We start from the raw sequence: 26,854 nt of genomic DNA on the forward strand, positions 1-26,854 counted from the left end.
ACACAAGGAGCCACGACGGACATAAACGATACAAGATTGGTGACAGTGGATCTGCCTGGCATAAAACCATGTTGTTGTTCACATATCTGCGACTTGAGAAAAGAAAACGTGCGATCATAGATTACCTGCTCAAACACCTTTGAAAACGCGCACAGTAGACTGACAGGACGATAGTTCGACACATTTAAAGGATCGCAAGACTTGTGGACTGGTACGACAACCGAAGTTTTCCAGCAGGTGGGGAACACAGAGTCTCGTAGAGACAGGTTGAATACATGAAGGAGGACGGGTGCAAGGAGGTCACCGTAGGCTTTAACGAATACTGCAGGAATTTTGTCGGCCCCTGGGGTCAAAGTAGGTTTTAGCTTCCGAATAGCTGCGATGACCTCCTCGTGGGACACTGCTATACAAGGAAGGTGATAAGATGCGTTCGACATGGAGCTCGAATTCGCAATTGGCTGTGCGTTACCGCGTTTGTATATTGAAGAAAAATGTGTAGCGAAGAGCTGAGACATCAGGGTTGTGTTAGAAGATACCCCACCGTTACTGTTCAAAGCGCATAGACTGGTTTCGTTTTTAGAAAGACGCACTTGTTTCCAAAATTGTTTAGGATTACTCTTGAGATCCATTTCAATGGATTTGATGCGATTGGCATAGTCACGTGATTGTGCCTGCTTAAGGAGTGTCCGGTAGTGAGCAAATAGTATGTAGTGTGTTGTGGAGTTATGCTTTTTGAATTGCCGGTGGTGGAATTTTTTCTTCTTTAGGTAAGATCTGGTCTCCTTCGAGAACCAAGTAGGGTATCTATGAACATTATGTATGGTCCGAGTGGGGACAAAGGAACTTATACCTGAATGAACAATATCTGTAAATAAAACAGCAGCACTGTTAGCATCAGTGGCATTGAATACGGGTTCAAAATTAGCTGCTGCGAGATGATGATATAGACCAACGTAATCTCCTCGACGAAGATCGAAAATATCGGATGCTACATGATGATTACGGAAAGAAGTAGGCACGGACACTGCAAAAGGGGGGTGATATTTGTCTGGCGGAATCAACGGGGAAGCAGGCCTAACAGACGTAAAATTGGCCGAGCGGACGAAACAAAGATCAAGGAATTGTCCCCTATGGTTGGGGACAGTGTTAACTTGGGAGAGTGACAAGAAATCGGCAAAGTCACGAAGACAGTTTACACCGTTTAAACCGTAAGACGGTTGAGGAACGGCAGGGGAAAGTTGTTGAGCTTCGAAATGAGGTAGATTGAAATCACCTAACATGAAGATGTCACAGTGTCTATCAAGTAATGGCTCCAGGGACAGAAGGTACTGGGAGAGTTCTGACGGATTAAACAATGGTGGGAAGTAGTGGACACCCACAAGTAAGTTGGGGTCATTGAGGCGATGAATTTCGATCCATACCGACTCAGGGTATTGCTCCAAGTCGCGGCGACGTATAACTTTCAAGGCATTGGACACTGCAATTAGGCACCCACCGCCACGTGCAGTAGCTTTCCCAGGAACAACGCGATCTGAACGGTACACACTGTAGCAATCGGGAAAATAGGCGCTGTTCGGAATAGAGTCATTTAGCCAGGTTTCAGAAAGACAGATGATGTCGTATTCGCACTCACACACAGCTGAGAAAAAGCTCGAACTCTTCGTACGCAAACCACGCACGTTTTGATAGTAGAGACTTGCCCACTCATTCTTGACTGCCATCCGTGGGAGCATGTTGGTCGGAACTGTAGATCATGCTGCTGTGGAGCCGACCCCTGAACTGCTTGACTAAGCAGCCAGAGGGCCACACCGCAGGATCGTGAAGGAGGTCAAAGGCAGCGTCGTCGGTTGAGATGTGGAACGAGGCATACGTTTCGTAACGTGATTTTAACTTTGTGCACTTGATAGACGAGGAGTCAGTTGTCTTTGCGACGAATGCAGTGATGTCGTCTACAGTTGTCGCAGGAAGGAGCTTGGTGACGAATAGTGCCTTGTTGGCGCGGCGCGGTCCCACGGCACTTAGGCCTTCGGAAATCGACGTGCCGAAGAAAGCTGTGGGCTGAGGTGCACGTACGTTGGGCATTTCAATCGGCGACATCTCACCGTTAGAAAGACTTGGTGAAGATGTGTTGCCTGCAGGTAGTTTAGCGGCCTGTGCCGCGAACGTGACTCCCGGCATTCGAGTCAAATCAGAAGATGGGGCCGAAGTAGGGAGGGAGGCCGGTTGCGACGACGCCACATTTGCACGAAAATTCGGAGTGATGGCTGCATCCCTACGAAGAGAAGCTTTACGCAGTTCAGCTCGCAGAGAGTTGATCTGAATCACCATAGCCGAAGAAGATTCGATAATAATAATAATAATAATAATAATAATAATAATAATAATAATAATAATAATAATAATAATTGGAATTGGAATTGGAATTTTTATTACCATCTGTTAAATCATTTGTACATGTCATAAGGTCCACCTAAACCATAACGGTTTGTGGGCAGGACCCGGCAATGAAATGGAACACTAAGTAACAACAGTAATAGTAGAGGTACCTTAACAATAACAACACCCTTAATTTATGGCTCTAGTTACACATCTGAAAAAAAAAAAAACTAATCAACTCGAAATAGACAATGAGTTGGTAATAATGACTTAGTAACAATAACCGTAACAATACCATAACAGTAACAATACCATTAATTTATCAGTCTAGCAACACATCCAGAATACTCTTAACAGCTCGAATTGACATCAAATCCAACGAATCAGTTGGCAAAGTAATAAATATATTAGGAACGTAGTAGCGCCGCAAACCCTTACCATAATTTGTAAATATTCGTGGTACATAGTAAACTTCAGGACATCTGAAGCCATAATAATATGGACGACTGGTCTTAAACCTGTCAATCCAAAAAAAATTTTAACACAACAGTTCTAATAAACAGATCCTTAAAGGAAGACATTCGGTGTAAACGGAACATATCAGCACCTTCGAAATCTGACCCAGGAAGTTGCCCATACGATAAATTCCTAAGTGCTGTTCTGAGGATGCGATCAATTCTATTCCCCCATTCCGTAGAACAGTTAGAAAATAATGTAATACCATATCGCAAACTAGAGTATCCTAAGGACTGCAAAGTCACTTTTCGTACTGAGTAAGATACATAGGATTTTTGATTATACAATAGGCATGAAACAGCGCGCGATGTTTTAGCCACAAGTGCCAGGTGCGTGTTCCATTTCATATCACTGTAATAATAATAATAATAATAATAATAATAATAATAATAATAATAATAATAATAATAATAATAATTCGGGGCTTTACGTCGCGAGACAACCGCGGTCATGAGCGATGCCGCAGTGATCGGTCTGTGGATTAATTTTGCCCACCTGAGAGTTCTTTAACGTGCGTCGAAATCTCGACGCACGGCGTGGGGGGTGATGTAGGGGGGAAGGTGCGGTTAGCCTGCTCTGAAGTGGCGGCTCGGTGCACCCAGGGACGAAGACGAGGGGAGGGTGAAAGAGGGAGATGGTGGTGGCACAGGAGAGGGAGGGGCGTGCTAACCCTCTTGCTTGGCGCAGCACAGAAAACATGCGAGCATCCCTCAGTAGTCTTCATTGGGATGCTCCCTGTACCACGATAACCGCCAGGATTATTGGCGAAGTTACCCCATCCTCGACATTTAACGACTGTCTGAGCAACTTGTATACCCTTCCACCAAGCTGCCACCGTCCTTGGCCGGGTTCGAACCCGCGATGAGCAGGCGGACACGGTACCGACTGAGCCACCAAGGGCGGCACGATCACATACAAAACTAAACGTGTGTATAGTAGTATGAGCATCGTACACCAGGACACACAATATAACCAAAGAAAAAAAAGAAAAAGGACATCGCGTCGATTCGAAAAGGAATTCCATTAGAATACACAATTCTTCCCTACGGTATACTCTCTCCCGCTGAATTCCGCGTTCCTTTACCACAGTCTGCCACCACAGGAGACCTAATGTGGCTTTTACATCGGCTTTCAAACACCTCCTCGGTGTCGGCGCGTTCAGCCTCTGTTCCACGTGTGGTGTGCGCGGTGACCTCCATCACGTCCTCCTGGTCTGCGGACAGTACGATCGCGAGCACGCCCTCATGGAAACTGCTCTCAAACGCGTCGATCAACGGCAGTGCGACTTAGCCAACGGGCCATGGTCGGACCCCTCACTTCTGATGCAAGGCCTACGCCTACGAGCTGTTGCTGAGTTCCTCTCCAGCACTGCACTAATGGACCAACTCTAATAGGACACCTTTCCTTTCTTCGCTTTTCTTTCGCTTTCTCACCCCTTCCACAAGCGCAATGGGGCAGTGTACCGCCATAACGGCGGAGAATGACCCACCACGTCATCATCCCATTTATGTGTATGTGTGTGTGTGTCCCTTCGGTATCCGAAAAATCGGCATATTCGCACAGTCCCACAAGAAACCCAATGCGTGCATCCGCCGGGAAACGCCAGTTACAAACGAGGATCTCATTTTGACCGCATGGTATGAAAAGCATGAGTCTGTGCAACAACTATAGGGGGACAGGACAAACATCCGACTCAATCATCGCGTGTTCGTCATGTCCCTCTATAGTTGTACCCAGACTCAGGCATTTCAAGTCGTGGAGTTTGCCCATCAGCTGTCCTGCATCTCTGCCGTACTCTCAGTTGCCATCGTTGAAGTACCTTCGACCAAATCATTTCCTCAGTCCAACAGGTCCAGCAAAGCGTGGAAACCCGAATCTGAGAGCTTACCAAAGGGGAAGGGAAACCGAGGAGCCTTTTTTTACCGACCGCCTTTTCTCAGAAAATCGGCTGACCCGTTCTTCCGTGAAGATAAGACTCTTCCTTTCCGTTTCACTTCGGTGAAGTACAAAGGAATGGTCGTGTAGGGAAAAAAAAATTATATATATATATATAAACCCTACTGGGCGCTCATTCGCTTTCTGTCTGTTTGTCTGGAGGAAGCCTGGAGTAGTCGAATTACCTGCGCAAAGTGAAAGAAAAAGATGCATCCATTCAACGACGCTTATTTTATTTTTATTATTATCACGTTTCCTTTTTTTTTTTTTTTTTTTTCAACAAGGCTTACATGGTTAGTTCGTTTTGAACTGCTTGAATTTGGCAAACATGTCACGTTGACACGTCGCCATTTCATGTCGTTACGTAATTCAGATTGCTGTAGGCCGGAGATTACGAACGTTGCTATAGGTCCTAGATCTTGAGATAAACTGGCAATTTCGGTGGCTCAATGTGAGTAATCTGCGAAAGCGAAGTATATGTCGAACATTTGTCGGGAACTCACCGAAGAAAGTCGACACTTGTCTTATGTAGCGGCAATTGGGAGAAAAATGACGAGTTTGGCAACAATGGGTCGTCGCGAAAACGCCATCTTGTGTTCTTTCCTTGTTTCCATTCGCCTCACGCGCAAACCCTGTTCTACATTAAGTGAACAACTTGGGCGGGTTGCTAACTCATAGTTAAAACCGTTCGAAATCATATAATAATTAAAATCTTAAATGCAACTAAGATAAATACATTATTATTATTATTTACTTATTATGTATTATGCTTTTCTTATTGTGCTTCTCCAATGTGCCTGTCACTGACAGGCGTTGGTTTGTTGTACTTTTCGGCGCGTTTTTGATGAAATTAATAAAATTCACACTCATTAATTCGCTACTACACAGTTATCCAACTGAACGAAACGAAAGTTGTTAGCCATAAAAAAGAAGAAGAAGAAGCGCAACCCTTGCGCACCAGTTTAGGAAACACAATACCTTACTCGGTTTTCACGTAGTTCGGATCGGGATCAATGAATGAAAAGTAACGTACAAGACCAGGATTCTCATGGCAGTCAAATAAGAGCAGCCTTTCTCGATCGCTAAAGAGTATGCCCATACTCGTATGATAAGGTAACACACAAAACCTTGTTGTTCCTTGTCTTTATAAATGATATCGTCTGCCACGTCCCTGTCAAAATCTCTATGTTTGCTGACGATTGTGTCATATTCAGTGAAATAACATGTATAAAAGACCAGGAGAACCTGAATATTGCTCTGCGCGCAATACACGATTGGTGCAAGACGTGCCAAATGTGTCTTAATATTTCCAAATGCGCAGTTATGTCAATCAGAAGGCAACAGTCACCTTTACGTTATGTTTATGAAGTTGAAGGACATCCAGTTACTTACGTGCATGAATATGTGTATCTCGGTCTCACAATTTCTAGTGACTTACGGTGGGATAGACACACTGACAGGGTCACCCGGAAGGCTTCCACAAAGTTATGGGCTTTCAAAAGGAATTTAAAGCACGCTACAGCAGAAACGAAACTTGCAGCTTATAAAACTTGCGTTCGCCCGCGTTTCGATTATGCATGTGCCGTTTGGGACCCTTTCAGGTCAACACACGTTAACAGACTTGAAAGTGTACAGAAAAGGGCTCTTCGTTTTATTTTTAATTGCTACGGTAGATACAGTTCTATAAGCCCTCTATATGAGCGAGAAGCGTTAGTAACATTGTCTGAAAGGCGAAAAATTAACAGATTAAAATTATTTTTCGACCTTATTAAGGGAAATTATAGGGTTAAAATTAAAGATTGCATTCAACCTATATCTGATTCTCGCACACGGAGGCCTCATGCAGTGCAACTCAGGGTTCCCGATGCTCGTTGTGACTGTTATAAATATGGTTTCTTCCCACGTACCTCTGCAGAGTGGAATGAGCTTCCGGCGGGCGCTGTCAATGCGGCTTCCTCAACGGCATTGGTCAATTTATTGAAATGTTCATAATTGACTTGCTTGTGACTCTTGTTTTCCGCGCTTGTTTACTTTGTGTATATTGTGCGCTCCAGCATCCTTCGAATACTTTGTATATGGGCTTCTTGTGTACTGTTGATTGCCCACACCTGCTTTGGCCACCAAGAGGTGGCTGGCAGTATTTCAAAATAAAATAAAATAAATAAAAATAAAAACCACACTATCCTATGTACCAGCTGCATGGCCGGGCGGGTTAAGGCGTCCCGCTCGCTAATGGTATAGCCAAAGTCGCGCTGAAGAGTTAGGGAGGTGCCGAGTTCGAATCCTACCACCGGCCGTGCTGTCCCTGGGGGGAATTCCCCGAGGAGATTCCAGAAGAATGTCGGCACAGTTCCTCCTGAAGTCGGCCCAGGACGCATACTAACCCCCCCCCTGTCTCCCACTCCCTCCTGTTGCCCTCTCTCTGCCTGTCTACATCTGTACGTCGCTCTAGCAGCAGTTGCTTCGCGGCGCTAACGCGAAATCATAAACAAAAACTATCTTACGTGCCCACTACATGTAGACCACGTGTCTGATACGCTAACTATGAGGGAGATTCACAGGTTGCCCCTCATCGTTAATACAATTAAAATCAGTGATGGCCAGTAGTTAAACTACATGTAGTTAAACTACTAGTTAAACTACCTGATTGTAGTTCATAAGTAGTTATCAACTACTTGCAGAAATGTAGTGGCAACTACTAGTTAAACTACTATTACGAGTAGTTAACTACAGTAGTTAGGTTGCTGCAGGCGCCAACTACTTCCGATTTTGCCGCAAGCTTTACGGCACGATTGTGCTTCCGACTTTTACCTTGAGCTACTTGTTTGATGAGAACGGAGGTGCAGAGCAATTGTGCCGGGCATATGTACTAAATCTTCACTTTTATCACTGCTTGTGATTCATATTTAGGTGTCCAAGAACACGATCGAATGGGATTGGTGTTGATGTACAACGTTAAGTAGTTATAGATGTAGTTAAAATACGTTGCAGTAGTTAAAGTAGTAGTTTTAACTACCTCCCCTGAAAAGTAGTTGAACTACTAGTTAAACTACTCCATTGTGAAGTAGTTAGTAGTTATAGTTAAACTACTGTAGAAGTAGTTTGCGGCCATCACTGATTAAAATCATGTACTGGCCTACAAACTTGGACATTTGCACATGTAGGCATATTAACAGTTTGGCACGTCGTGAATAGATAATTACTTCGTAATTATACCACCGTGTCGCCAGGAATACCGTACATGTGTTACACACATAGCAAAAAAAAAAAAAAAGATTTTGAAGCTGCAGCATTCAAGCTACAATCGGGACGAGGTCCCACTACACGTTCTACAGGAAACACGTGATGAGAAAACCACGAACTGAAAGCAGGGACGAGACGCGGTTGCAAAGGACCGTGCGTCCACCTTCGATTCGCACTGTTTCTTTCTCACGAAGAAAGCATTAGTCTGCTCCGGTACGACAATAACGGATGTGGTAACGGACGATGTCAACAATTGTCCCACTTTTAAAGCGTTATTGCTTTTAGTTAACGGACACGCATGTGCTATAAGGCATATACAACGCGGTGAATTCAGTTTTAATGATGGTGTGCCCCGCCATTTTTTAGGTGCTTCGTGCGGGAGATCACCTCCGTTGCAGTTGCACGCTGGGTCCTCTATTCTCATATCTAAATTACCCTTCCATTGAAGATTCTTTTGTCCTTGAGTTGTGCGCGGTCATCTTTTGGCAAGCTACCATGACAATGTAAGACAAAACGAGTGGGACCTGCCCCCGGTGGAAATAAAATTCAAGGATGATATTTTGACGTTTTATAGGAGCAATTAAAGGAGCAGAAGAAGTCAAGTAACCAGGGTACCAGAGCCATATTTCACCATTATTGCAACGCGTTCAAAAAACAAGATACCTGTAATGCTTCTCAACTAATAATAATGAGCGACTGTAACAAAAACGAGAGAGAGAAAAACGGTTGAAAGATAACTTCATTGCATTGCATTTCATCAAAAGGGTACGGCTCGGGTGTTTGTTAAAAAGAAAAAGGAAGCAGGCAAGAAAGGTACAAGAGGAAAAAGAAATGAAACACAACCTCGGAATGGATGTTATAACCACTTTCTTTTTCCTCATGATTGTTTTTCCTCATCATTCAGATGCATATGTCCGTGTTGTCATGATTTTATTGGTTGGTAGCGGGTTTAATATGCTTTCCCACCAACTGCCCTTTGAAGTCCTCAACTCTCCTCTCCCACTTTCCTTTTCTTTTTTTTCTTTTTTTTTTTTTTGGCTATAGTCGTGACGATGCCCACTTGAGTGCGGCCAACAACGGCAAGCTACCTCGCTCCCCCCCCCCCCTCTCCCACCAACTGCGTCACCACCACCACCAACTGCGTCTGTTCTTTTATTCTAGGTTAACGCAACAAAAATTCGTTGTTGTCTTACTGTGTAAATCCCCGAGGATTTCACTGCGTGAACTCGGATATCATTATGACGCACTCCCAATTAGCCAACGTTCTTGGGAAAATATAATTATATGCTGGTAGAAGTTGTTCAGCATTCTACTTATCACCACGAGTACGATATAACAATAAAAAGCAAAGATAATTAGCAGGCAATATCCTTCACGGACCAACACAAACACGTTCATTTTCTGTTCTAATGCTGCAGTCGCATCCTGGACGAACGATGTGATATTACCGCATATATGATGGGGTCTTCGCTGTTGTATGTGTTTAATAAAGAGATCCTCCTCTGAAATGAGCCCTCCAAACCACATTAATGCCAGGGAATGATTGCCAGAGGAGATACCACTACGTTGTGTGCTGCGGCAGGTAATGGTGAGGGTAGTCAGATACAAGACGAACAGCTGTATACAGGGTGTTTACTCTAACGTGTCCAGAAATTATATTTAAAGCGAGCGATAAAAGAAAAGCAAGTGGTACCTTTCTGCTACTTGAATAAGAAACAGGTACTTGGATTGGATTGGATTGGAAAAGAAAGAAAAATATGGAGAGGTTAGTCCCGACCCAGTCAGAACTGGCTACTCCAAAACGCGTTTGTTGGTAAACAAAAAGAAAGAAAAAGGTCAGCTACGAAAAATAGGACAAACAAACAAACAACCAAGCAGGATAAAGCATAAAGGAAGACGGGGGAAAGGAAAGGGGGATACGTTCGACGCCGAGAATCACTCACTGCACAATGTCAGATATAGTGCGGACACAGTGTCACCGAAGTTTTCACAGAGTGTCCAGCAAGTCCGAAGCGATAAGAAAGTCCACAAGAGCGCGCAATGCCGGCACCTGGTGTTGGGCGGGCCAGCAGCCTAGAACCTTCCCAACGGAGAAAGGGCGATTGTCGAGGCGGGCTAGTGCCGCCTCAAGGGAAAGACGAGGCTCTCTGTATCGAGGGCAGGCTTCTATAACATGCTCTGTGTCCTCCAATACCCCGCACTCGGAACAATTCGGTGTGGAAACCTTCCCAAGTTTAAAGAGGAGGCGGCCGGTATATGGCACATTGAGACGTAGCCGGTGAATGATGGAGGTAACGGCCCGGGGGAGCGCTGGGGGCATTAAAAACTGCAGGTCTGGATCCACTTTGTGCAGCAGTGAGTTAACTGGGACGCATCGACGCCAGTGTTCCCCGCTCAGACGTTTCACTACTGCGTTTATCGTGCTCTTCGCATCCCCTCTTGTGAAGTAGACGGGGTGCGTGCGAACGCCACGCGCTAGATGGGCACGCCTGGCAGCTGCATCCGCAGCCTCATTTCCGGGGACACCGCAATGGCCAGGGACCCACTGCAACTGGATGTCATGTCCCCGTGATACGGCAGAAGTGTACACTTCAAGGACGTCATGCACCATTGGAGACAGACATCCCGATCCTGTAGGGTGGAGAAGGACTTGTAAGGCGGCTTTGGAGTCGGTGTAGATGGACCACTGAGCTGGGGATGGAGAGGATGCTATGAAGCCAAGCGCCATACAAATCGCGTGCAGTTCCGCCGCCGCCGCCGACGTGCGGTGTGAGAGTCTTGCACATCCTTCAGCTGACAACTGTGGGATCACATAGGCGCAAGCAGAGCCGGAACGCGTCGTTGATGCGTCGGTGAAAACATGAATCTTCCCTCTATCGCTGTCAAGTACGGCCAAGGTGAGCTGCCGTAGAACAACCGTCGACGCAGCTTTCTTCGAGGACACTCCAGGTACCTCGACACGGACAGGGGGTGTGGGCAGGGCCCATAGTGGGTCAGGGTGCTTCGGCAGAGATTTGTGCTTGGGGATGATGCTTCGGTGGGCAAGAACGGCTTGGCTGTACCCAGACGCTGGACGACGAATCAAAGCGCGCACTAAGGGGTGTCGATGGTGGCGAGTTGCCAGCCTCATATAGTGGCTAAGAGACTGATCCAGCCTCATGATGGGTACAGGTGGCTCCTTGGCTTCCGCGAAGACTAGAGCAGTTGATGTGGACTTGTGGACGCCGAGGCACGTCTTGATGCTCTTCGCAAGAATGGTCACCAGCAGTTGCTCAGATGTGGGGCAGAGATGATGCAGTACTGGAAGGTGGTAAGTCAATACCTGACGTACAAGGGACCGGTGAAGACCGAAAAGAGCCCTAGAAGTGAGCCCCCACCGGGTACCACAGAGGTAGCGCAGAACATTCAGTCGGGACTCTGCTCTGTCTTTCAAGCAGCGAACTTCTGCCCTCCACGATAAGCTGCGGTCGAGGATGAGACCAAGGAACCGGTGGTGCGTAACGCGCCTCACTGGGTGCCCACTTATGTAGAGCTGAAGGTTTCTCAAATGGCGGCGTGTGAAAGGCAAAAACACAGTCTTTTCGTGGGACAGGTCCATACCTCTCTCTGCCAGGAAGGAGGCTACAATGTCCAGCGCGCTTTGCAGGCGGCGTTGTAGTGCTGGCCACTGCTTTCCAGAAGACCAGATACAAATATCGTCAGCGTACAAGCTAACATTGACGCCCCGTGGCAGAAGAGAGGGTAGTGCGGCCATGACAACGTTGAACAGGAGCGGGCTAAGGACGCTTCCCTGTGGGACACCAGCTGCTGTACCGTGATGAAGGGTTTCGCCTTCTGAGGTTTTCACGTATACGGTCCTGTCTCGCAAGAAGTCAGAGATCCACCTAAGGGCTCTCCCCGTGACGTCCCTAGTAAAAAGCCCATGCAGCACGTGATTGTGACTTGTGGTGTCATAGGCTCGCTTGACATCCAGAAAAACGGCAACACTCAGGAGGCCGTCAGCACTAGCCTGTTCCACGTGGGATACCACATTAATCACGCAGTCCATCGTGCTACGTCCCCGTCTAAAGCCAGCCTGTGCTGGATCTAGAAGGCTTCGGGATTCCAGGAACCAGTCGAGGCGGTTCAGGATCAACCTTTCAACAAGTTTGCAGAGACAGCTAGTGAGGCTGATGGGCCGAAACGATGCCAGTTCTCTTGGTGACTTTCCTGGTTTCAGCACCGGGATTACGCGGGCAGTCTTCCACATGTCAGGTACGACTCCGTCCCTCCAAGATTCATTTATGAGACACAGCAGCTTACCAAGCGTCTCAGGTCCCAAAGAGAGTAAGGCTTGGTATGAGATCCCGTCGGGTCCTGGCGACGAGCCTTTCTTTGCGACAGAAATTGCAGACTGTAGTTCGTTTAAGGAGAAATCTAGGTCCATCAGAGGCTCGCGAGCACCGCAATGGAAGTCGACTACCTTGAGAGCATCATGGGCAGACTGCTTGTGAGCGTCATCTAAGGAGGCACAGGATGAGCGAGTGAGGAGACGGCAGAAATCGTCACCAACAGTTAATTCAGGTACGTCCTGGTGAAGCGCCAGTGCTCGGAAGGGCGTCTCCTGTGCAACAGCAGGGCAGCTGAGGGTCTTGATCACCTGCCAAATTCTTGAGGTCGGCGTATAAGGGGAAAGGGAGGAACAGAACGTCCTCCAGGTCTTTCGACCAAGGCGCTGAAGGTGTTTGCGTATAAGGCATCGTAATTTACAGACGTCCTTGTAGTCTCGAGGACATCCAGTTCTGCGGAACCGTCGCTCTGCTCGACGTCGTATTGCTCTGAGGCGTTCAAATTCAATATCGACAAAGGAGTGCATTGGCGGTACAGAGATTTGCTTGCTTGCCATAGAGAGGCTGGACCCCAAAGCGTGTGTAAAATCTTCCAGGTTTCCGGACGACGGGGCCAATTCTTCTGCCCGTGACTTGAAAACTTGCCAATTTATAAGCCTCCTTTTGTTAGGAAGACCTTGTATCCCTCTATGGGATACGAGCACTGGCAGGTGGTCACTACCCATGGTATCCGAAGCAGGCATCCAGTGCAGTGTTCGGGCAAGTGCTTCAGAGCAGAAGGTGACATCTAAGCAGCTGGAGTACGACGGCCCGCGAAAAAAAGTCGGGGAACCATCATTCAAAACAATGGCACCAGAAGTCTCTAGGCACTGCTGTAAGAGGCGACCCCGCGCATCCTCATGTTGGCTTCCCCACGCGTTGCCATGGGCATTGAAGTCCCCACACACGATGAAATGTTGAGGCAGCAGTCGGAAAAACGACTCGAACTCGCGTTCTTCGATGCGTACTGAGGGAGCGATGTACACGCAAGCAATAGCGACCTGTTGCCCGTGAAGACGGACACTGCACACAACATATTCGAAGTGGTCATCGGAAGATGAACAAAGAAGAGTACTTGGGAGGTCTTTTCTTACGCAGAGCATCGCCCTGCTGAACCCAGTGTGTTTCTCAGAGCGATAGATAACATAACTTGAGAGTCTGAAAGAGGCGGGCACACGTGCTTCACAGAGAGCAAGGAGGGGCATCTGGTGTCTGAAGACGAAATTTCTAAAGTCGCTTAACTTGTTCTGTAGACCGTTGCAGTTCCACTGAAAGACGCAAGACCCAGAGTATCTATATGCCATCATTGGTGGATACAGGACACGTTTGTTGGTAGCTACTCAGAAGGGTTTCCAGCATGAGCAACGCTTGCACCTCAGGCAGCTCAGCAGCTGTTGGGATAAGCCTTAGAACCGATCGGAATGCGGCCAAGATGAGCGGCAAAAGCGGGGTGAAACAGTCGCGACCTTGCCTGTCCCGGATAGGTTGCTTCTCAGTTCGTCTCGCACGTCCTTCCTGAGGCGTGGGGCGTAACATTTCCAGGGAACCTTTTGCTGGAGCTGGAAGTCCAGATAAAGGTTTGGAACCAGTTGTGTCGGTTACGACTACTTCAGCAAAAGACTTTTTTATCTTGGGCTGCCGCGATTTTGGTTCTCTTGGGGGGGCACGGTGAGGAGAGTGTCCGAGAGACGAAGACGAAGGATTACAGTCCGACTGTTGCTTAACGTAACTCGGGTTAGGGCGAGCCGCTGCTGCTTTTTTTAAATTGCCGCCGCCGTGTGCGACCTTACGGACGTGGGCTGCAGCAGCAGCTCTGGCGATCCTGCATGCCCCATATGACGCCACGTGATTTTCCCCGCAGTTGGCACACTTGGGCTCGCGTCGGGACGTGCAAGCCTTAAAGTCGTGCGATCCCGCGCATATTTTACATCTCTGAGTGCCACGACAGTCTTTGGCGTAGTGCCCAAACCTCTGGCACTTGAAACACTGAGTAGGAGGAGATATATATTCAGTTACGGGATGCGACGTAAACCCCAAATTCACCTCAGCGGGCAGAGACTGGCCCGGAGAGAAGGTGAGAATGACGCTACATTTCTGGTACGCCGTGGAGGATCCGTCGACCTCTCTTCTGTAAACAATTTCCCTCTGAACCGCAGACACTCCGTAGGGTTTGAGGTATTCTAGGAGGTCGCTATCAGAGTACAGTCTCGGTATGTTATGGATTCGCCCCATTGTTCTGAGATACGACTCCGGAACGCTTGTCTGGACATCTAGGCCTGCAACCTTTTTTAGCTGGAGAAGACTATTTGCAGCTCCTTCTGAAGGGACGGTGATAACAAGGTCGCCGTCCTTGGTGATGCGATGTGAAATGATCTTTTCTTGTGTGGCCGTCATAACATCGCTTACGATACGGTTAGGATTCACTTTCCAAAAAGACACATCAGGATTGACCCTCTTGAAAACGATGGGGATACCTGCGGGACGATTTTTCTTATACGTGACCACCTGGAAAGGTCTGGGATCCGGGTCTGTGATCATCTCAGCAATTTCGTCTGAGAGCTCATGCTCTATAATCTGGGTGCCTTCTTCGTCCGATGAAGCCTCATCAGAGACGTCGTGGTCTTCACGGGGCCGCTTGCACCGAAGAGGAGTGTGATCCGTAGTGGGCAGAGCAGGCAGCGGCGGGACGGCGCCTGGGACGTTGCCCAGCGATGGGTCCGACATCGCCGTCGCGGTCCTATAAGTCTCTTTGGACCACCGAGGAAAGCTTCAGGACAGAATATAATGTACGGAAAACAAGAAAATTAACAATTCAGCAGGGAAGCAGAAACAGAACGGCCGTTCGGAGCAGGCTTCTTCTTCCTTTTACTGCTTCACTAGTAGCAATTGTTTCTTAGTCAAGTAGCTGAAACGTAGCAGTAAAAGTAGTAGTAGCTCGTCTCTCTTATATCGCTCGCTTTAAATAAAATTTATGGGCACGCTATAGAGCAAGCACCCTGTATATGTCAGCAGGGGGGGACCTAGGATTTTCCCGAGGGGGGGGGGATCAGCTGTGGACATGTGCCACATGCATGCTGGGATTGGTCCATTGCACTCTATTTTCAAGTCTGGAATTGAGAGGGGCGGGGTCCGGACCCCTGGACCCCCCCCCCTTTAGATCCTTTAGATCCGTGCCTGTATCTCAGTACAATTTCCTCCAAAGAGGAAAGCAAACACTTGCATAACAAATACCTGGTGACGATCACACAAAGTGTTTCATCTCATTACATGTCCGCATTTGGATTGTAATTACACGTGTGTTAGCACAGCGTGCACACATGTAAATAGTACATAACAGGACAACACTTCGACAGTTCGACCTTCGACACGTGCCTCTGTAACGGAGCCACAATCTCCTCAGCTACTCCTGCATTGTTTCGTAATGTACGAAAGAGAGCTAATCTAGATCTCAAACATACTTTGGGGGCGAACAATACAACGAAACAACGGCGCATCAAGCACCGTATGGGTTATGCACCGTCAACGTAACGTATACGCATTAAAGTAAAAGAAAGAATAGTCGGAGGCCCGTAATCTCCGATCGTGCATCCTGCCCCTCTGCAGAGAAACGAGGGTATGATACCAATGGATGCACCCAAGAGACAATGCATTCCAGGCGAGAAATTTCATTGTGTGAAACATTACATGGATGTTTGGCCGCGTTGCGTCACAACAAGTACACATTCACAATCGCGCCACAATAATTACTGCCATTCACGTGTCCAGCGTTTATTCGAATCGCTAGCGGCAGGTAAAAGTAAAAGGGTCCCCGTTTCTTTCGTTCTTTCTTTCTTTATATCTTGACGTCTCTGCGGTGTAAAGGCCCCTGAAGGACACTCCTCCCGAGAGCATATACGAACTCATTAATTGATATGTGTGTGACAGTACGGAAGGTCACAAATCATCGGAGGGCGTCATGGACGCAGCCACCTTCCCTGTATGAATAGGCGATACAGCGTCTCCGTAACAGTTGTCTTATCGTAGTATTTCAACACTCTTCACGCCGGGACTGGGAGGCTGTGCTGTGTGAGGTTGTCCCTGGGTTTTCTGAAGACTTTCCAGACCAATGTTTGGACTGTTGCCCCTGAAGTCGGCACAGGATGCATACTACACTCTTAGAAATGAACTTCACCGCATAGCACGCTCCTAGCCAACCATAATCTCGAATGATGTCGTTATAAGCTCTGATTCGTTGAAAACGGGAGGCGTACACCTTTTTTGTGACAATTATGAACAGCATAAGTGTCACAAAAAAGGCGTACACCTCCCGTTTTCCACAAATCAGGGCAGATAACGATATCATTCGAGATGATGGTTGGGTAGGGGCGTGCTATGCGGTGAAATTCATTTTTAAGAGTGTAACCCCCCTGTCCCCCACTCCTTCCTTCTATACGCTCTCCATCTGTCAACGTCTGTGCGCCGCTCGTAGCCACAGTTGTTTCGCGGCGCTACACGGAATATTAATAAAAGTATTTCAACAACAGCGCCGAACGGATTCAGAATTTACGCACACGAAGCCAGGGATGCAAGACTTCTCTGCGGTGCCGTCCACGAACAATGGACCATTGCTGATAAGTCGTATGCGCATGAGCAGGTGTTAATTAGTGGGAAAACATGTTTTTTTTTTGTTTTTTTTTTTTTTTTTTGCTTTATGGTTACGCACATGCGTTCTAGACTGAGGCTTGACGCTCATTTATAATCGTGATGCCCGAGGGCCGCTTTCACCCTTTCTGTCCTCCCTCTTGCATGCCCTCACTCCCCCTTCTGCATGCCCCTTCACCCTTCACTCTTGCCACTTTGCCACACGACGTGCCGTGCCGTACCACCAGTCGGAGCAGCTTCGCGCATGCACTCGCTACGTACACCGAGCCGCCACTTTAGGGCAGGCTGACTGCACCTTCCCCCTACATCATCCTCCACCCCGCTACCTATACAACACAGGTCAGCCTTAATAATAACACCGGAAAAAATTCAGTAATTGGTAATTGGAAATAGTTTGGTGCGATAACAGCCACCCTTGGGGCACTGGGGGAATGTTAAGTGAACAAACTCCTTGCGTTAACCTAATTAATGAATTTGTTCAATTAATGAATTAATTTGTTCTAGTAAGATTTCATCGTGGCCCGGAAGGGCATAGTCGCGCTCGGGAACTAGATCAATTTTTTTTTTTTTTTTCAGTGTTAATATTAAGGTTGACCGGAGCTGTACACTCTATATGTTGGGTATATTGGCCTAATATTCCTTTGTCGCGAAATCCACTCAGCTCCTTACAGCGCTGCCAGAAAATGCCTCCTTCTTTCAACGAACACCATCAGATTGGAATAGACTCCCACGGCATATTGCACAACTCACGGATCATATCCAATTTACCAACGCATTAATCGCCGAGTTCACTTGACCATTGTCGCTCCATGTACACGCACATCATTGCTCTCTAACGTAGATATATTCTTTGCTTTTCACTTTGTTATAATCTTCTTCTGTCAGCTGTCTTTTTTTTTCTTTTTTTTTTTAGTCTACGTTCATTGTTTGATGTACAGTGCCAGTGTGTTGCATACGTGCTCACTCCCTCATGTAATGGCCTAAAGGCCCCTTGATGGACCAATAAATAATAAATGTTAGGTTGATACCAGAAAAAAGAAGCCCGTTACTCCATGTTTGTATTACTTTCACATTCCGCAGCTGGGGGCGACGCGTGCACGAAAGGAGTCCATTGAGGCATGACTGTGTCGTTGCCGTGTGCAAAGTCCACGCAAACTCTTCTTTTTTTTTTTGTCATTTATGAGCGACCACTGCCGCACAGAACCCGAAAGAAGGAGGCTTCGTGGAAGCGGTGATGTGTATGTGACAGATACACTTGGTATTGACGTGTGAGCTCATTCGGATAACATCCCAGAGACGTGCAACGATCTGGAATGCAGCAACGCAACGATGTGCAACGGTTGAGCGTACCCGCGTAACGGTAGCTAAAGCTCGGCTATGTGGGACTTCGTCTACCGCGAGGTGAGAGCCCCATAGGGTTCATTCCCTGTACACAGGGTGTCACAGAAAACGCGTCATTGAATTATAATAAAATAACTATGCCACATAGAATCATGCTGTCAACGGCATTTGTTTTTACTATTGCCACCTCCAGATTTGAATATCATCGAACTTGAGATTTATTACGTAAATTTTTACGAACTAAACTCGAAAATTTGCTAAGTAAAGGTCGCTTTTTCTACCCCATCAATGTGAAGCGTGTGCCGTTTTTTTTTTTTTTTTTTTTTCTGGGACACCCTGTATACAAGGACAATCGTGACACTTATTGATTGGTTTATTTTTATTTTATTTTTTTGGTCATACGACCGGCCTGCTTGAGTAAGAGTGGGCGTACTGGGCGACAAGGTGGAAAGAAATATATCAAAATACTCTAACGCATTGGGCGAAATCTGTCCCTTTTTTTTTCATGATGGAAGGAGTGCAATTACTTTTTTGTTTTTATTTTTTTTCAGCAAGTATATGGTTCTGCGTGACCAGCACTTCGGAAACTGTTTCCTCTTCGCTGGTGTCTATTTTTGTTGCAGTCATTAAACTTCACTGTCCATTAAAATGGTTGTGACGAGCTTTTACAGCATGCCAGACAAATGAATAAAAATAAATAGCCTATCGCTAACAATATGCTATTCCCTCGAGATGCCGCAATATCTTTCTTTTTACTCAATCCCCCTGTGCGCGGAGAGAAAAAAGCGTATTTTTACCTCAGCGTCTCCAATGAAATTCACCACAGCAAGAAGAACTATGCCCATTGAGTATTTCCGCCTCACGAAGCTTCGTATCACGACGGGAGGACACACACGCCTGAACGATTCCCATCTTTTTGCTCTTCACCCGAGGGGGGGTGGGGGCAATAATAGATGACACATTGATTCTTTCCCAGAGCACTCAGTGAGTAGAGCAAATGCGTCGCCTCCAGGGATTGCCACCAGAGGAATTGACACACGCCACAGTTTTGACACTTGCACTAAGCGGAGATGACTTGAGTGTGGCGTCGCACTTACAACCTATCATATACGGCTGACACGGTGCTGCGATCTTGCTGACTTCTGGTTGCATCCGCCCGCTCTTCCCCTTGTAGAAATTCAGCACTCCATGGTTGAAAGCCGGGTGTTACTTTTAGAAGACAGGCAAGGTGTATTCAGTGTAAGGGTCCTTATAATATTTTCCTATTCCTTCTCGAAAACAAGGTGACGGCTGCAGGGTAACGGTTGTCTTAGAGATGTCCTCGTTTGCTGATACAGATATTACGTTTTGTAATCCGCGCTCATATCAGGCGGATAAAACGGGACCGTCCACAGATATCCGCATCTTATCTGCAAATAATCATTAGCATCACGCAATGACTCCAAAGTACCGTAATTTCACGCGTATAAGCCGCAACCGCAGATAAGCCGCAGGACGCGTTTTTAGGAACGTTTTGAAAATTTTCTGGCAGATAAGCCGCGAGCAATACAGGAAGATTGATTTGTGCGACAAACGAGACCATAGAGAAGGCCATGAACCCTGTGGTCGATACTCCAGGGTCAGCATAGTGTGCAACAAAGGACGTCAGGTCTATAGAGTCCTACCAAGATCGGGTTGTGCCCTTGTTGGGCGTTTTTCATGGATTGACGGGTCAGTGGTCTTCCAGAAGACGTGAATCACTGTCACCACATTCGTTAAAGCTGCTTGGGGGAATACACCAGGAAGATCAATTTATTCGAATGTAGACCCGTCCTTGTTACGCACTGTTCGTGCATCGGCAGGGCAGTGCTATTCCAGAGACACTGTCGGCCCTTTCGTTAAAACCAGCGTATGTGGAAAACACCAGGAAAAAATAGTCATCAGATAAGCCGCACCGGTGGATAAGCCGCAGAGCGCCCGTGAGAAAAAAAATCGCGCATAAGCCGCGGCTACTACGCGTGAAATCACGGTCCCCGAGACAAAAAATTTGCAACACAGTAAAATTTTCGTCATGATTTCCCTACAAGATTTTGTCTACATTTTTTTTTTTTTTTTTTGTATGTAGGGAAGAGGTTTGCGGGGGAAAACGTGTCCCCTGCAAATGTATGCAATATCGGCGCGGACGGGAATATACATACATGCATACATCCCCAGGAACATACATATCCATACGAACATAAATATACATCCGCAACTATAGAGAGGTTGCAGGCGCGGTCATGGATCTCATACGTGCGCTGATGCCGTGCGGATACGGGTACCCTCAATCCTATCCGCACTCATCACCAACGACTGTCAGTGAATGGTAAAACAAAATAACGGAGAAAATGATTAAACAAGTCGTCACACTTCGATATGTGGTGGTTCAATACGTCGCCCACATGCCGTACTACACGTAAGTGCATTGAAGAAAGAATTATAGACATTCTTTTGTGTCGCGCCTCGAGGTGTGAAAGCCTTGACTATATCCGTATTTGTTCAGCAAAACACGTGCCCTGCTTCATTGACATAGCCATCTGCTGTGGCATCACTGCCGGATGAGTTTCGGTATTTGCATTTGCGGTTTTGTAGTTGTATTTATAAGTTTCCCTCATTATGTAGACATTACAATGGGATGTCCCCTTTATAAAAGGATTCAGCTGTAACACGCCATTCGAGACATCTGCCGAGAGTACAGAGCAAGCAATCCCAAACCATGCCCAGCTTATCAGTTCTTTGTCGCGAAGCTTTTCTGTTACGGTAAGATCCTTGGAATGAAAGGAAGTATTGCAATTCAGATGTCAGCAATATTTTCGAGGAGGTACTCTATCAGCATCTAAGGATTTACCTCTTGCGCACTAAAAATGTAGTTGAGTCCGAGTGGTAAATGTGCCCTACGGTATTTCGAACGTAAAAAAAAAAGCACAGTTCGAATTAAAGGAGCACGAATGAAGTATTTTTTACGCATACATGCTTACTGATTGGTTGTTGTGGTGAGTAGCGAAATTCAGAACACTTAGACGCGCAGTTCCCCGGGGTTCCCCAGAAAACCACCAGCCTCCGTGGCATAGTGGTTAGGATGATCGCTTTCTACGCCGAGACGGGGGGGTGACACGCGTTCGAACCCTGGCGCCGTCTGTGCTGTCTGAGGTTTCCCTGGGTTTTCCGAAGACTTTCCAGATGAATGTCGGCACAGTTCCCCCTGAAGGCGGCCCAGGACGCATACTAACCCCCCCTGTCCCCCACTCCTTCCTGCTGTGCTCTCTCCATCCGTCCACGTCTGCAAGGCGCTCATAGCCGCAGTTGCTTCGCGGCATTAACACGAAATTAAAAAAAAAAAGATTCCCGGAAAACCCACGAGCACCATTAGTTTCCAGTAACACAATTAAGTCTAACTCACACTCATCGCACAGCTCTCCGCGCAGATGACAAGTAAAACAACAAACCTCCTCCTGCATTCTCCACTTCCTCTTCGCAATTAATCCACTCAACCCCCTTAGTAAATCTCCCTCCTGATCACATTCTTACACAATAGGCGCCGCCCTCCTTTTACGTCTGGACCTCGCGACCCCTACGCGACTACACACGAAATTAAGCGCATGTTGCCGCCACCTCCGACGTCGATAACCATTCATTGTGTATCTCCACTTCGTTACGATACGCTCCCACCCTTCGTGCCCACTCTTCCTTGCCCTGTGTTCTCACCGCACAAGTTATCGCGGGGGCATCACGACTGTGGACGAGACGCTGGGAAGACGTTACTTTCACCGCTGATTGTCCCAACGGATGGGTCTAGTCACGAGTGGCCTCGATGGTTTCTCCGCATCCCTACGTTTATTTTTTACGCCTTCATATCTCATTGTTTCTCTCTCCCCCTGTGAGAAGGTGAAGGCCGTAACTGGTAATCGCCCCATCCTTGAGGAGGCTCCGATGTCGCATGAGAGCCCTCACTGGTCATTTTATATGGCCTCATACGATGCACCTGTTTCGCGATGAACAAAAAGAGTGTTTAGGAGAAGCAAATAAATGAGAAAGGGGGATCAGTATAATAGGGAGGAATATTCGTCAACGGAGTACAGTGCCGTTTCTCGTAGTTCACCGCTGTGGTTTGTGTTCCTTGTGTTGTGGCTTTCCCGTCGAAAATAATGGTGAGTGTGCTCAGAAGATTCGCGCTGCAGGAGGGGGCCTCTTGACGGGAGCGGACACCACCGAAAGATACTCTTTTTTTTTCTTCGGCTCCACATGATAGAGGATACGAGTACAGCTGGAATAGCACAAGGAATAGCAAGGCCCATAAGTACGCATAGATGTTATTGTTAATCGAGTCTAAATGTCACCTCTATGCGTTTTGGCGTCTCTCATCTAATGAACACTATGCAACGTAACTGCTACTGCCCATACCGTGCATTCACACTAGCGACACAGAATATTCAAGTGGAAGAAAAAGCGAAAACAGTGCTCACGGAGTCACAGTTCGGTCCCGTGTTATGTTGAGCATTCACGCGGTGCCGAAATATCGGGAGTGGCGTACTGCGCATTTAGCAGACGACACTTAGCAGACCCCGACAGAGTATTTTCCTGTCGTCTGCTACGGAATGTCTTGTGGCTGTGTCGCAGGATATTCCCCACGTTTAGCAGTGTACGCACCACACAACCACAACCCAACAACAACAACAAATAAGTTAATGACAATGAATGGGGAACCCAACCCAACCCAACCAAAGCTATAACATCAGTTTTCCCATTCACGCTTCCCGTACTCTGCAAGTGATGTAAGGTTACTAAATTTGCTTGGCAATTCTGCGAGTATACTTCTATTTACTTCTATTGCGGAGCGGCAGGAAAACCTCAAGACTGTCGGTATAATGACCAACCCTATCGTTACCCGCCCAATTTTTTCTTTCATTCACCTCGAACATCGTAAGCTACCGGAAAGCGAGCAGCTGCGGCTGCGGCGGATACACGAAAACCCACTATCGGGAGCTTCAGTTGCAAGGGGAGCTATAATCAGCACTTATCTTACGACCCTGAGTTGGTTTTTCTTATGGCGAAAGCTGGGATTGATGTAACCGCATACGTCATTCTTGGAGTGAACTACATGCGGGCTTTCAAAATTTTTCTGTGCAGCAAGGTTTCTTTATTTATTTATTATTATTTATTTTTTATTTTTTATTTTTTCAGTAATGTGCGCTTTCACGTCAAAGTCGCGTTTTCAAGGCGCTTGGATATCTTTCTTGTCTGCTTTCTCTTTTTGGAGGACGTTAAGCATTGGAGTGCGGTGGTGGTGATGGTGGTGATACGACGCTCAAAGCATTGGAGTGGCAGATTTTCTTGGTTGACAATAGTTCAACCCCCCTTTACTTCCAACGAAATCGAAGTACTCGTATAAGTATGCGGGTGGAACAGGTGCATATATACGATTTGTTTTTTTTTGTTTTTTTTTCGGAAGCAGTGAGCTTATAGCGAAACATAAACGTTACAAGCTAAAGCGTGTGCTTTTTGGTAGTATGTTTATTTCCCACTGTAAACGTGGAGGAGGCATGAGGCGAAAAAAGATCCGGGGAGCTTGACTATAGGCCTAAAATATATTTTTGATTTGCGATTATTGAAACCACCTCGTTCGCTTGTGGTTTCTGCACACCCGTGAAACTGCAATTATACACCCCGAGGCATCCCTTGCATTTTGCTTTTCTTTCGCTCTCTCTTTCTTATACTATATCCAAACTGAGTTGTAGGCGACACAACACTGTCGGACCATCACTGATGTGAAGTGATCGATTTCTCGATCTCCGAAAGCTTTTCGTCATGAAGCGAGAGATAAACCAGCCTGCACTGGAGTGTATCAAACTGCCAACATATTACTGTCCTCCTCCTCCATATTGATAGCTGCTCGTGTCGCTGGTATACTTAGAAAGGAGTCATAGCAAAATGATGGATACCAAGCATCAAGAAGTCGTTTCAAGTTACTTTGTCTTCCGTGTGACGGGCATGAAGTGGAATTTGTACGTATACCGTTCTGGGGCAAGAGCTGCAGAAAAACAATGGTCTTAAATGTCGCACGACTTCTGGACTCACTTTAAATGCTGCCTCTTCTTGAGACCAACGTTAAAACGCAAGCTTTACGGGCATCGCAATGTGATATCCGTGTTTAGGATTTCCTCATCCCATAGTCATACATGTAGTTGTTGTTGTTGTTAGGATTTTCAAGTGTCCGGTCGTTGAATGAATTTCGAGTGTATGTCCTGCGACATCATTGTCTCTGTGGGATGGCGACCTGGATGCACCAGTGATAGCACGCCGCCCTCGGCAATTACTCAATGTAGGTATAGCATTGTGTTGCCTTCACGTAAATTTCTGAAGGTGATTCGATCCTAGCTGCTTTCAAGGCGATGAACATCGCGGTACAGAGTTGTAAAGCGAAATGTATAAGCTCGGCAGTCAAGGCGATCAAAATGGCGGTGTTGCAGAGAGTAAGATAAGACGCTGCTTTCCAGACCGCAACGTGACGCACAAGGCTGAAGCGGGTAGGATTGCAGTAAATTTATCTGCAGTAACAGCTGCTTCAGAGATGTGTATCTGGGGACCACCGTCTACTGCTGCCACCGTTTTGACTACCAATGTCGTACAATCTCGTATGATGACTTTGCACTGCTTCGCTCAATCACTTTGAATCGCCTTCGGAGCTTTCTGTGTGGACAACACAGTGCTCCCCCTATACACTGAGTAACTGTTTCGCAAGCACACTTTTGTAAATCGTTACCACCGTATGGATATGTGTGTGTGGGGGGGGGGGGGGGGGGTCAGATCACGTAAGAAAACGAAGAAATCAACCTGGGTAGCGCATTCGTCTGCTGCTGCGACTTATATACCTGAAACCACAAAGAGACAATTGAAGAAACATGACGTCTTTAAATGCATACACTTAATCGTGAAGATGGCAAATGACCGGTCTTGTCGTCATATTCTTGTGACTCATACGGATATTCCGCCGTTCTTATTCTGTCCTTGCAGAATTCTCTCGTAGCGGTCAGCATATTGTGCTTCGCAATCCTTTCAGTGGGTCAAGCACAGCAGGTAAGGTGTTTCTCGTCTGTATGTGTTGCTGTGTTGTGTTTGTGTGTTTGTTTGCACTAAAGAACCGAGTCTGCGGATTGTGTTTAACTTGATTCAAGCTTATCCGCTTTGCACAAAACGTGCTCAAATCTTGACATACTCACACCGTCAAGTATACCCATTCTGTGAACTGTCCAGGTTGGAAATTTAGGGATCTGAGCTGGGCATAGAGATGCAAGAAAGAGCGAAAAAAAGTCTGAGGACCGCAAGCGCGGGAAGCAACGTTGGAAATCCCCTGTGGCGCAAATGACTCGGAGTTACATCGTTGTATGCAGCCAGCAAATGAAATGATAAGACAGTTGGGAAAAAAAGTCTGCCAAGCAAAAGTATCCGCAAGGAGCAAGGGAGCACCTCGTCCGCGCAGTACGTTGTTCCACGTTGCATAAGAGAGAGCGTAAAACGGGAGAGGTATCTTGTGGAGCTCTGAAATGTTCGTTGCAGAATAAGCATTAAGTGGTGATGTCTCTGGTATTCTCCGCTGAAATATTCTGGGTAATGTCACACGCGTGAATACACAATCAACGTCGCGTGGTAAGACCACAACTTAAGACATCATGATACCGTCCTCAAGACCACCAACAAACTAGTGGCCTTTAACCGGACCGGAATGGTGAACACGATTCCGTTTTCAATGTCCTTGTTCCGTTCCTTGTATACCCCAGCCTTTTCTGAAGTGGTAACACTGGCCATCGCTTTTTCAGTACGATCAAGACTATTACGGTCCACCCCAGCCCTACAACTTCGGCTACGACGTTGCGGACGAGTATGGCAACAAGCACAATCACCAGGAGTCGAGCGACGCCAGCGGAGTCAGGCGGGGATCGTACGGCTACACAACTGCTGAGGGCTACTTCAGGATCGTCGATTACGTTGCCGACCAGAATGGCTTCCGTGCAACCGTGAGAACGAACGAGCCAGGGACGGCAAGCGGAGGCTCGGCTGATGTTACCGTGGAATCATCAGCGCCACCCGTCTACGGCGGAGCTCCAGGAGCATTCAGGGGATAAGACGAACGGCGATGTTTTCTATTTAAATGCTTTTATGGTTACGTATATGACGCTTAATAAACTGATATGTGTTATATTTTATGAAGTTGCCGTCCAAATTTTTATTACGAATTATTGCGGTGTGGTTTCTTCCTAGTTCTTGCCGTTCGAATGTAGCAAAAAATAAGATAAAATTGTTCGTTGTCAGTGTTGAACGAAAAGAACCTCTGCGTCTAGCTTTTGAAACAATGGTAAAGGTACTCTGATGTTACATGTAAGGTTTGTCTGCCCACTGTGGCGACATGTTGCACGTGCCGC

General features: G+C 46.9%; 1 protein-coding gene across 1 annotated transcript; it reads left to right on the plus strand.

Moving 5' to 3' along the window:
- The first annotated feature begins 22,500 nt into the window (after window positions 1–22,500).
- LOC135399882 (cuticle protein 10.9-like) lies at window positions 22,501–26,638 on the plus strand. Its single transcript, XM_064631616.1, has 3 exons — window positions 22,501–22,585; window positions 25,449–25,511; window positions 26,252–26,638. Exons 1-3 carry the CDS (start codon window positions 22,583–22,585, stop codon window positions 26,555–26,557), a joined length of 372 nt encoding a protein of 123 aa, XP_064487686.1. The 5' UTR covers window positions 22,501–22,582; the 3' UTR covers window positions 26,558–26,638.
- Window positions 26,639–26,854: the final 216 nt, after the last annotated feature.

Source organism: Ornithodoros turicata, chromosome 7 (genome assembly GCF_037126465.1).
Source record: "Ornithodoros turicata isolate Travis chromosome 7, ASM3712646v1, whole genome shotgun sequence".
Taxonomy (NCBI): domain Eukaryota; kingdom Metazoa; phylum Arthropoda; class Arachnida; order Ixodida; family Argasidae; genus Ornithodoros; species Ornithodoros turicata.